Source organism: Catharus ustulatus, chromosome 7, assembly GCF_009819885.2.
Source record: "Catharus ustulatus isolate bCatUst1 chromosome 7, bCatUst1.pri.v2, whole genome shotgun sequence".
NCBI lineage: Eukaryota > Metazoa > Chordata > Aves > Passeriformes > Turdidae > Catharus > Catharus ustulatus.
In genome coordinates this window covers 9,706,295-9,719,459 of record NC_046227.1, presented here as the reverse complement: position 1 = coordinate 9,719,459, position 13,165 = coordinate 9,706,295, and the positions used below count along the sequence as shown (strand labels likewise).

At 39.0% G+C, this 13,165-nt stretch overlaps 1 protein-coding gene across 7 annotated transcripts in view; it reads right to left on the bottom strand.

Annotated features, from left to right (window-relative positions):
* Nucleotides 1-5,053: 5,053 nt before the first annotated feature.
* Nucleotides 5,054-13,165, bottom strand: part of SLC39A10 (solute carrier family 39 member 10) — a 34,149-nt gene continuing 26,037 nt past the window's right edge. For 6 of the 7 annotated variants that reach the window (XM_033064126.2, XM_033064132.2, XM_033064130.2 and 3 more), the window contains 2 exons: nucleotides 11,510-11,700; nucleotides 5,054-8,264 (listed from right to left, as the gene is read on the bottom strand). In XM_033064126.2, coding sequence (XP_032920017.1) covers nucleotides 8,106-8,264; nucleotides 11,510-11,700 — 350 coding nt within the window. In that variant the 3' untranslated portion in view covers nucleotides 5,054-8,105. The remainder of the gene's footprint in view (nucleotides 8,265-11,509; nucleotides 11,701-13,165) is intronic. The other variant, XM_033064128.2, reaches the window with a different exon arrangement.

Here is a 13,165-nt window from a genome sequence, read left to right as displayed (position 1 = left end):
CTTTTTCCAGATGATACCAATGGTGCAGGAATTTATCATTCATAACCTGAGCCTTCCAAGCACTGATATTTATAGTTTCTCCTGGTGCTGATTCCATGGCAGCCCTTCTTAAGTTTGCTCATGATCAGGTATTTTAATCTTTTTTTAACTGTAGCTGATGTTTGTGTATGTAGGTGTGTGCATGTGTGAGTGTATTTGCATGAAGCAAGGAACTTTGTTTGATTAAAAGTTGAAATGCCAAACTAAACCCCAAACCTGTTTTTAACTGCACAACAACATGGTAAAATTGATCTTGTGCTTCTCTTTAACACAAGACACTAGTTCATGCAAATAATTGTTTTCAGGAATGAATCATTTGTCTGTTGTTTAAAAGAAACTATAGGTGAAATATTTCAGCATATTTTATCATCTTGTGATGTCATGATCTATTTAACTAATTAGTTTGTGTCATTTCAAATACAAAATGCAAACATGGAATAAAACCATAGTAGTTTAAAAGTTTCTTGTAATCAGTCACCTGAAAATGCTATTTTTTTCAAACATACATTATATGTAATATATTATTTAATATATAAAAACCCTAGTACTGTGGGACCTTGGAGTCCTGGGTGACATTTATACATCAGAGTAGAAATATGGATTTATGGATTTTCTTTTTTCTTTGTTGTTGGTTTTTTTTTGATTGTTTGTTTTGTTTTTTTTTGTTGTTGTTTTTTGCTTTGGCTGTTTTTATGGCATTTAAAACAAACAAACAAAAAATTGCCTATTTTCTATATTCTTATGTAGAAAAGTACTCCTAGAATACTAGAAAGTAAGATTATACATGTAATAACACATTCTAAGATGTATTTCTTGCATTTCCTGCTTATAATTCTGTCAGAATTCTGTGCTGTTGAGAATGACAGGTACATTTCAAGTCTCCAGCCACCAAGCTGCAAAGGTATCCTGCATTTTATAGTAAGTAGTCTAAATCCTTCAAGAGAATACTGTTTGTAGGAGTGTTCTGAAACTGTCAGAGCTTCTCAGGTCCAGATTAAATGAATGGGTAGTTGGAGCTTTTCACTGGAAGATACATAAGAGGTGGCATGTCATGAAAGAAAAGATTTAAATTGTATTTTAAACTATGCAGTACATTAAATATCCGATATCCGCTGTCTGATCCTGACTTTTCTGGTAAGTGCAGAAAACCTGTGAGTAAAGTTGCAACTTTGTAAATCAGTTAAAGCCGACCCTGATGAATGTGTATCTATGATATTGGGGAGAAAACCTCAGAAATGAATAATTGTCTTCCACTGTAAGCAAAGTAGTTTCAATTACTGCCAATAGTGGGGAAAATTTATTTTTTATTTTATTGCTTGTCGCATACTTCATCAGTTGAAACTTCTTGCTATGGTATTAATAATACAGCTCTCTAGGTGTATTTTTCTTTTTAAAAAGGTAAGACTGGGAAAACCTATCCACTGTTCTAATAAGTGGATGTGTGTTTGCAATCACATTTTACATTATTTTGTATTTCTTTTCTAGATTATATAAATGAGGTTGTATGTTTAGCTAAATGTTCTCAATTGAAAACCAAACCAAACATTTTTACTTGATGTCTTTGTGTAAAGGCCAGAAATTGAACTTACTTAGTAAGGATAAAAACCAGCGTAAATATAGTATGAACAATATTTTATAATACAGTGGTGTTAAAAAATGTATGGGTGCATGGTCTCACACATACAGTTGTATGTAATATATATTAATTAGGTGTACATGAATAAATAGCTTTAAAAAAGAGACTCTTTGGAACTGATGCTCATGACCATTTAAAGACTTCCTGCTGAAGGGCTTTGTCTAGAAAAGGATTTCCCTGGCTCACAAAGTGTAAGAGCAGGAAGAAGCCTGGCTCTGAGTGGCTCAGCTCTGCTGTGCAGGACGGGAAAAATGAACTGTTCCTGCAAGGTGTAAAATACCCTACTGCCACCCCTGATGGCTGCCTGGGATTTGTTCAGTGCCAAGGACTAGAGCAGCCCCTGGACTGCTAAAGAGTGAAACCAGCTGGGATCTATTGCATTTTATTTTCTTTTTTCCTTCTGTCAGAGTCGGCATTAAATGCTCAAGAGATGGTATTTTGTTTGAACCCAGATGTTTAATTCTTACCTATGTTGCAGTGAGTTCTACTTGCTAGCACTTCTAGCTAACAAGTTCAAAATGGTGATGTATCTCTCTCTCTACAGGGCCTTTTAAGGCCTGTGTAATTAAGAATGAAGACCTAAATTATGTTTACTTTTAACCCAATAACTAATTATCTGTGCCCCGCAATGCGGAATTTTCTATCCAATTACAAAAGTACTGCCTGAACTCCTGAAGAAGCAGGTGAAGAAAGAAAACTCTGCCCTAAAACTCTCATCTTGCCTTTTATATATTACTATATTCGAAAACCTTAAATTCCAAGTTTTCCACACTTCTGTTCAAACTACACACGAGTGATCCTAGTTCTGTCATTTAATTTTGGAAGCCTTCTCCACAGCCTCAAGTCAAAAGCAGTGGATCAGTGCTTGTCAGCACAGAAAAGTCTAAAATTCTCAGTATCCAGGATTCCAGGATCCAGCTGAGGACCACTTTTTGTCCTGAAAGATAATGATTTGTATGTAGTAAACATTTCTTGGTACTTTTTTTGACTGCTTTGGTTCATCCTAGTTCTCAGTCCATCACCCACTCTTGCCTTCCTACAAATAATCTTCTGTTATCACTCATAATTTTTTTCTTTTTATGCACCTGAGAGGAGTCCAGCTTTTCCCAACCTCAAGAATTTAAGCATGTTTGATTTTTCTAAAAATACTAAATAAATAAATAAATAAATAAATAAATAAATAGCTAGCCCAGCTATGGCCTTGTGATGGCATGCATTTATTTTAGAAAGATGCCAAACAAGTAGAGACAATTTTGGAAAAGTTTTCCCTAAACTTGTATCCAGGGAGTTTTAGCTGCATTACTATGGAAATTTTTGGTGCTATTATTCTTCAAAACCAGCAATGGCTGGGTGACTTGAAGGATGATTATTAAAAAGTATGTGAAAGGCTGGAGATGAAATAGTTCAAGCATGAACTAGCAGAAGTAATTAACAGCTTTTAAACTTTCCAGTGAGAATTCTGGCTGCCTGCCAAGTGAATTACAGTGATACTGATAGGGCTGCCCAGGGAGGTGCTGGGCTGCTGCTCAGATCACTGTCCTGTTTTCTTGCAGGAGCTGCCAGCTGCTGCTCCTCACTGTGACTGGGGAATGCAATTATGGTGCCAGAGGCACTGATAACTGGGAGTGGCTCTGTGAGTGTTCTGAAGATGTTATTTTCCTCGGAAATCATTAAAATGTCAATTATACACTTGATCCAAGTCGTGTTTATTTTGCCTCTCCTGAAGATGTAAGTATCTCAGAACAACAGAATTGCCACCAGCTTTTTTTTTTTTTTTTTTTTTCCTTCTTCAATAGATGTATCTTTACTGAAACTGATGTCTCAGTGTTTACTCAGTCACTGTTTGCTTTGGTGGCTTAATCTCATCTTCTATCAGGCCTTGTTTCAGTGACTTGTGAGAAAGTGACATTATGTAAACACCACCCAATTACTGTCATCTAAATTGACTCTGTGGGTCAGCACTCGGGACAGTAAGTGAGAAACCGAACCTAGTGAAGTTAAGAGCATTTTAAAATAGGCATGAGAGAAATAGTTCATTATACCTACTGGAGGCTGAAAGGCCACAATAATCAGCTTAATTTATCACACAGGAGTTGTGTCAGTCATCAGCAAAACACCTTCAGCACTTGGCAGGCAGTGGGCTCAGAGAGGGGCTGCAGCCCCTTGCACTTGGTATCTCATTTTAACAGAATTTTTGTCAGCTCCCACTTTTTCCAAAATTGCAGCTTTTTATCTTTTATACCTTAGTTTACACACTTTATTCATCAGTCTAGGAAAACCTGTAGTGGTTTTGAAGTACAGCTTGTGGCCTTTTGTGGGCTGTTTTTCTGCCTCTGCATCTTCTTTTCAATCTAGAGGTATTTTTCCCCATCTTTTCCCAGTACTGAAGCTATATTGAATATACACTTGCACAGAATCCTTTCCCAGAGCTCTTTGGAATGACTAAAAATGCTGCTATACTACCAAGGATCAGTCAGGAACACAACTGCTATTTGACACCATTCTTACACAGGTGTGCAAAGCCACATACCACCTTACCCTAACCTTCCACTGTTATCCATGTTAGTATTTTCACTTTCCCTCCCGAGTTTTTACTGTACTTTATTGTGTTGTAGCTCCAGTCTAGTGTAATGACTTTTCCACTTCAGAATGTTTTAAGGATTTTTTTTGGGGGGGGAGTTGCATTTTTTCTGTTTCCTGAAGCAGCATTTTGTGACTGTACAATCAGTTTATGTATCTCCTACTTCCTCCAGCTTTTATCAATTTTCAGCTCCTTGGTCAGTTTGTCCAGTTTGTAAGGCAGGTACAGTCCAGTGCTACCATGGTTCAGGAGAAAGAAAAAGGCACAGCTGTAGGCAACTGGATATTGTTAGTTCTAAGCTAGTAACTTTTACTGCAGTAAGAGAGGGAATTCTGCTGAGGAAGGCACTTGCAGCAATGCCACAGAATGTGAAGCAAGAATAATGAGAAGAGTTTACAGTTAGTAAAACTCAGACATGCTCTGGGCAGACCATGCTTCTGAAGAATGGGAGTCAGACTTGCCCAGGATGGGCAGCTTTCTCTGTAAGAGCTATGGACCTTTTCCCTGAGCAATCCAGAGTCTGCAGGATCAGCTAGAAGATCACAGTAGCTTTCCATGGAATTCCCCCAATCCACTATTCTTGTTTTCAGTATTGCTCCTACCTGACTGACCTAGAAGTTTGGAACAGAGTATTTATGTTGGCTTTTAATTGTTTAAGCAACTCTGTTAAGCAAAGTATTTTGACACCTTCCTTTTCAGAATTTATTTTAGGGGCTTGTAGTGATGTCTGCTGAACTGAAAGGAATATTAAAACACAAAAGTAATCACACCTTAGAAAAGTCAACAAAAATATCTGCTCCTTGAATAATTTTTTTTTATTTTCTGAAGGCTCCTTATGTATAAGGAACATACATAAAATGAACACAACACTGTTGACAATGAACAAAACAGCATTTGATAATTTCCAGCTTTATAAAATTTTTAAAAAATGATTTAGTTATAACAAAAAAACACAATAGCTCAGCAAGTTATCTTATTGGACCATTATCACATTTTAAACCATAGACTCAGTTGTTAATGGGGAGAGGAAAGAAAAAAATAATTAAAAAAATAATCACACTGCATCTAGCAACTACAACATTTTCTAAGCATAATCACAGCGGATTGAGTGCAATGTGATTTACATCAGAATTCATATGGGATGTCACACAGTGACAGCATTGTAATATACAAGTAACATTTATGCCCTCCAACAAATACAAGTTAAATGAGACTCTGGATTCAAGCAAAATGGAATGTTGAAGCCAAGTAGAAATGTAGTGGAATTCAGATTGTCTGTAACGTGACTCAAAAGTGTACATTAGAATCATCTGGAATTCAATACTGGTGGAAACATAGAGAAGTCACAGCTGTTACACTGCTCTGTTACATTTGCAATAAATACTAGAAAATAAAAGTAAATCTATATTCCATGAAAAATACAGTACCTACCTTCAATGACCATGTTTTTCCCTTGTCTGAAGATGGTCTTGGAAGGAAGTTAACTATTTTTCTACAGAAGCAGTGTATTGAGCTACAACCACATTCCAACTAATACAACAGTAAATATACTACTGGAAATTCAGAAATCTTCATTTAAAAAAGAATTAAGAGAAATAAACCTTAAAAAATGATTTGACAAAATATCAGTTCAGCTGCATAATGACCCCCTTATATTTCAGAATTAACAGAAAAGAAAAAACTTAAGTCAGTCGGTTTAACACAAAAGAAACAGGGATTCTTTAAACTCAGATCTTCAGAAGGTATCCAGGAAGTTTTGTCTCATTGACTGAGTATGGGCACTATGCAAAAATGTCATCCAGGAGTTCTACACTGCAGAAATTCAGCAATCTGAAGCTAACAACAGTGTGTTTGCTAATCAGGGTTCTACAATAAACATGTTTAAAGAAGAAAAAAAAGAAAACCTGAGTTCAGAACATCAAATGGCTGCATGTCTGAACTCTGGGCTTTTGGCTTCTTCACTGAAGAAACTGCACCCTTCTTTGAAATGGACCCTTAATACTGTTTCCTGATACTGCATTAGGAAGAAATACTGGCAACCAACTGATACCTTTAAAATACATGAGCTGCTCTCAGTAAAAGCTAAACTGACCAATGAAGCTTCCAAAGTAAAGGGCCACAGGAAACACAGGAACTTGAAATGGAATGCAGATACCCACTGGCTCTCATTAAAGGTGTTAGGATTAGTGCTTTAGCAGCTACACTGGCACCAAGCAGACCAGAACTTTAAAACTTACTGCACATAGGCAAACTACAGCTTTTACCTGGCATACACAGAAGAGAGACAAACTGGATGTTTTAAAAAAAAAAAGCTACTACCATGCTTAGGACTGGTACTACAGAATCAACTTGCACTCCCCACAAACTCACAATTCTTTTTTTTTTTAAGGAGATGGGTACAAGAAGAACTAACTCATGTCTGGCAATAAATGCCTGTCAGCACAATCTGATCTAGGACAGCTGGTCCCAGCAAGTTAAGGCCCAAATTTTCAGTCTATTCTTCTAAATGACACATACCATGGTTCTACCACATCTGCTTTTTAATAATCTAATTTAAATACCAAAATTGTAAAAAAATATCATAGAAATGAACTCATTTATACTGGAAGTAGAAATCTTCTTACATATTCTTTACTGCCAGAAATGGCTGGTGTCACAATGTCTGACATCAAGGCATTGTAGGAACAGATTTGATGCGCTGTTACAGTATTGTAAATACCCTACCAGTACAACATACGCAGAGCATAATTTAACCCTTGTGTCCAGCTTCAGGAACTAGCATCTTGCACCTTGGTTTAACATGAAGAGAAGAAAACAGTCCAAAATAATCGTTTAAAAAAATGAAGAAATTCCCACATGGATTCTCTTGTTAAAACAGTTTGCACAAATTCACAGCCACATTTCTTCAGTAGTTTATGCTGCAAGTGGCACACAATACATGTTAGCGTCTGTAAGAAAGAACCAGAAAGAGCTCAATAACTCCAAGGTCAGGGATTTCCCCAGGCTAACACTAATTCTACTGCATTTTGCATTTTCCTAATAATATCAAGGAACAAACATCAAATAAATCTCAGTTGGGGAAAAACATCATCGATCTGACCCTCAACAGAAGTTACCTTTTGCAGAGTACATGGCAGCAGCCTGCCTTCTTACACAGGAGCTTTGCAATGATGGAGTGCAGCTTAACACAGCTTGTAAGGATTTAAACAGTGTTTAGGCTTGGGTTTTCCTTTTTAAACATTTAACCCAGCAAAGTGGTTTCCATGTCCTGCTGTAAGATTGAATACTTCAGGCCACCACTATGCAGAAAAATCAGCACAGGATTAACAGGTGTATGTACAGAGGTGCCCACACACGTGTATGTGTGCACATCTGTTCTATCTGTATAGATCTAGACATACATAGAGACAGCAATGCGCTATTCAAGACTCATGTGGCACTAAAAGTTTCCTTGGGTTCCTTGCACAGGTGTGAGTTTCAGCTGTAACATCATCTGGGTTCTGCCCAAGTGCACTAATGGAATGGTATTTTCCCAAATGAGATCTTTCCCTGTACTTTTTCTTTCTTAAGCAAGCAGTGCTCCCTATACAGCACCCCGACCTTGGCCCTTATTTCTCAGATTTAACATTTCCTAAACGTCGCTCACTTGAGTTTAGGAGTTGTGTTGGGTAAGCTCATCTGATGGGATTAGAGAAAAGCAGAAGCTACTCTAGGCAGAAAGGAATCTCCTGTCCTTGTGTAAGCAGTGCAAGCACCAGGTGTCCTCTGAGCAGTGTGCACACAGCCACACAGTGCAGACTCAAAGCCAGACAGCAACAGATTGGAACCACAGTGATTACCAGCATCAGGTCAAAACTGGATGTCAAGGACAATTTTGTCTTCATAGAGGGCAATCACCAGCATGATGGCAAATCCAAGAAGCAGGCCTAGATTCTGAAGAATAAACTGCCCCACAGGACAGTAACCATGCTCTTCATTATCTCCATCTCCATGAAGCATTTCTGGAAGCTGAAAGATACAAAGCAATTTAGAAAGTTATTTCACCTCTACTCCATTTATACGTGGACAAGTTTACAGGATGATATTGTCAAGGATAAACACTCCAGGGTTCAGCTATAAAAGCAATATACTAAGACTCAGCTTAAAATCTACTGAACAGCCACATTCAATAAAAACATGATCATGTGAAGTATTTACAAAACAAATTAAAAATGCCTTTCCTTGAACTTTCACCCGATCATTCATGAAATTAAACATTAAGTTCCTCAAGATAGGGCACAGCCCAGTATTCTTTGAGTTCTGCTCTTTTAATTTTAAAAAAATTCAAGTAATGCTCAAATAAACATATGACTTTGATGAACTTAGCCATTCATCTGTCATGCTTACACATATCCACATACACATTCCTTTTAAATATGGGAATGACAGCTATAAGCAATTCAAGAGAAACTTTATGTGCAGATATAAGAACTTATGAAAGTTCTGTACTTTCTAGAAATTGCTCACCTGTGAGGAAAAGTCACAGGATGGACAAAATCAACTGATAGCAGTGCTCTTGGAAATGTTAAAATAAAATTTGGTGGTTTACAAAGCCACCCACATAGAACAGAAATAAAATATTTACAAGAAAATTAATTCAAGAAAGCAGGAGGTAAATGTTAAGATTGGTTACTGAGAGATGCTTCTGCCTGAATTAAGGTGCAAATGAGACCATACGCTAAAGTCGAGAGTCAGGACTTTGTTTAACAGCAAATATGAGGCACAGAGAGAGAGAAGTAGGGAAGAGAGAGGAGGGAGAGGAGAAAGGAAGACTGAGAGAGAAAGATGAAGCAGAAGACAGTCACCACCTATGGATCCAGCCAGCATTCCCCTGGTCCTCTTCACCCTGGCTTCCCCAGGGTGGCTGTCCTGAAGTCACTCAAAATTTCTCACCATTTACACGTTTTAGCAGACAAAGGCTCGATGCTCCTTGGCTACACAGTTCTTATTCTACTGGTTAAATGATTCTCTCACTTCCAAAGCCAATTAGTCCCATTCCAGTCTCTCTTTTCCTCTGAGTGGGTGCCTCCCATCTGGAGTGCTGGGCTGTGGTCTCCCCTTGCTGGGCCCAGACAGAGCTCATTTTCAGCAGAGCTGCTTTGCCTGGTGCCTACATTCTTCTCCCCAGCCTTGTTTACTTCTCCTTAGGCCTGGGATAACTGGACAATAGTCCCACCTTAACCTTATCTAAAGTCAGGACTATACTCAGCAGGGTGGGATTCTGTGGTGGCAGAGGAGCAGCAGTTCCTTCTCTGCACAGTTTGCTACAGTGGGCAAAGTCCAAAATCCTTCAGTGGTTTAACAGTGTTTGAGGCACTTGTGATCTTTAAGTCTCTCACTGCAATTCCTTCAAGGAATTACTAAGACTCACTTAGTACAAAAAATGATGATATGAAGGAAATGGAAACTATTGCTCTTCACTGGATCAGCTAGAACAGTTTTGGTTATTCCACGAACTTGAAAACTGCTCAATAGACAATGACGTCAGTGCTGCTAAAACCCCAAATATATTACCCATCTTGTCTTGTATTACTCTATTTCTAAAAGATACATAAACCTGATAATTAATTTGACCCACTGAGTATTTAAATACAAAAAACCCCCAACAAACCCCCTAAAAAGCCCCTCCAATTGGTGTGAAAAATGTTTAAATGGGTGTTACATATACACCAGGCAGCTCAACAGCAAGCATCACTCCAAATTACAAAGTGCTGTTAAGTCATTAAGACTAAAAGACTTCACCTTAGCATTACTGTTAAGGGCTTTAACACTCTGGATATTTACTCTGACAGCATGTGTAAAGATGACTGAACTTTTTGTTTTATTGGCTACTGATGTGACCAGTTTCAGGGACCACATGAAGAACGGTCCTGTCAATTAAAAAACCCACTCTTTCAAAGTTGAAAGCTTATGCTTGTCAGTATTAGAGATAAAAGGAACAAAAACTGCAACAGATAAATTTGTTTCCCAGTAAGATGAAATTAAGTTGGACTATTCAATGTACCCATTTAAACCAAAACAGGAGTGTCAGGAAGGAGGACATTATGATTACTCTTAAAAGTTATCATCAAATGAAATTTCATGAAAGAACATGGAAAACCCGGAGGATTTTGAAACACCTGAGTTTAGGTTGTACTGGAGAGGAATATCCTTATCATTGAAACCCATGTAATTAGACAAAGTTCAGGACAGTTAGATGCAAAAATGCCAAAAGGTTCATCCTCAATGGGCTGGTGTATGGAATGGATAGAAAACTGCACCTCTGTGTAGAAAACTGCACCTCTGTGAACCTCAGCTCACAGATAGGAGGAATCAAAAACTGTACTTATTGTGTGCCAGGTAACAAGGTCTGTGAGAAGGAGGCTGATGATGCAAACACCAAGACAAAACTCTGGTTCAGTTTCAAGTGTCTCTTGCAGAGCTTTCCTGCTGTTGTTGAGTCAGACCATGGGACTTTGACTCTTTGGTTACTACTATAACAGCTGAGGGAAAGAAAAAGGAATGAAGGAATGAAAGTACTGCCTTTCTTTACCCATGACATCAGTCAAAGGACAGGAAATAAGTATCGGACACAGAGCTTACAAGGAAGTGATATTTCAGGCATTAAAGGCTACTAAAGAACACCTAAAGTTGCAAGAAGATCACTCTACCCAGACATTCTATTTAACAATTCAACTGAAAAGTACTTGTTCACCTATTAGTAGATTAGAATGACTTTATAACAACAGAGTATTTACAAATTAAAGTCTCCATAATGTAGTGGAGAGCATTAAAAGTAACTCAAAACTGAAAAATTATCTCATCACCTTTGGCCTGAGAAAGACAAGCAGTGAGAAAATTGCCTTATTTAAATGAAACTCTGCACAGCTTAGAGGAGAGAGATCAGGACTGAATCTGGGCTGGTAACACGTGCACAGCCATACTGCTACCTGAAGGGTCTGATCTATGCTGTACACACACTAAGGATAATGCACCTGTGTGTTCCTGAAGCAGCAGCATTTTCTCACCAGGTAATTTTTTTAGAAGCTACTCACCACAACAGCTCTGGATTACCAGCTGCTCATAGTAAAAGGTCAGCCTGAACTTTCCAGAACTGTACCCATGATGATGAAATCTCAGTGGAGAACAAACCTGAACAGCAGGCTGAGGTGCAGCAGCACAGAAGTGCCGGGTTTCCTGTGAGAACCCCCCGAGCCCCGCCCCAGCAGCCGTACCATGTCGACCAGGGCCACGTAGAGGAACATGCCGGCGGTGACGGCGAAGATCCAGAGGGTGATGTTGTTGGCGTACTGGCCCACGGCCGTGCCGATCAGCATGCCGATGTAGGCCATCATGGCCGACAGCAGGTTGTACACGATGGCCTGCTTCACTGTCATCCCTGCCTTCAGCAGCACCGCAAAGTCACCTGTGGGGACAGCACGGGCTCGGCGTCAGCGCTGCTGCGAGCAGCCAGAGAAACACACCTCAGCAAACAGAGCTGCTGCAGGGGCTGACACACAGCCACAGCCCTGGAGGAACTGCGCTTATGCACAGAGAGCCCTTGACTAAAATATGATTTACAGGTGCCCGTTCATCATGCAGACTGTCAGAAAGGTAGCAGTGATTAATTGTGAAGGGTGAATGGAGGAGTCTAGGCCTGCTCTTCCCATTGGCAACACACCTGTGTGGCACACACCTTTACTTCTCAGTTCTTCATGGCACATAAAACCAGAGGTTTAGTTTGGATCAATACCTGTGAAAATTCCTCTTAGCTATACACTCCTCATTATGCAAATCCACGAAGAGGATAATGAGGTATTTGTCCCCACAGAAGGTGACAATGAATTTGAATTTGAGCACTAGCAGGAGTTACATTCACAAAGAATGACTTCACTTCCATGCTGAATCAGTTTTCTGGTTGAAGACATGCCAGGGTAATGTGTTTTATTCTGAATTCTGGACAGCTCTGCTAGATTAGGTGCTAAAAGTAGATATTGTGTAAAAATCTAGACTTCAGTCTTGTAATTGGATCTAACAGTTTTACTCCAAACTGGATTCTCGTGATTGTATGAAGTGTAAGATGATCTACAGACCTGAGGGCAATTAACACATGCCTGAAAATATTTGCCTAATCTAGAATCAAAACATACAAAAATTTTAAAAAATCAAAAAATATGTATAAACTACTCACCAAGGTGAATACACAAGTATACAAGGTTAATTTCATCATGCTATGCTGTCAAGTTCTAAGCACTGCAATCCTTCATATACTGCAGCAGCTTCACTTAACTAATGATTGTACAGCACAGGTGTCAAACCACAAACATCTGCTCTATTATTTCCCACCTGTGCCCATGATTTACCTATAGCTCAGGAGCTGCCTATATAAAATACTTTCCCTCATCACCTCTAAGGTTTCTGGAGGTACTTGCTTAGCCTCACTTGATCATTCAGAGCCAGCAGCTCTTCAAGTCAGCGAGCTGTGAGTACAGACATAGCTCAGTCTAGCACAGCTTCACATCAGTGGAAAACCAGAAGATTCCTCCTGTCTCTGGCTGCTCTTTCTAAACTCTCAGGGTGCAGTAAATTTTCATGCAATGTGAAAACAACAGGTTTCATCATGGTTAGCTGCCTCCAGGAGAAATGCTTCAATTAGGGGGGAAGAATCAGTGGCACTGGCAACAGTGCCTACAGGCTTTACCCCAAATGGCCACACCAGCTGAACTTGGCCACAGTTGGAACAAAGCCTCTTCTGAAGTGCCCCACTTGGAATTTCACTTATGTAAACCTGTGTTTACTTATGTGACTTAACTTTGTGTAATGCCACACAGAGTAGTGTGAAACTCAATAAAAAGCAGAGCTATGTAAAATGTATGCTCCTAAGAACATTT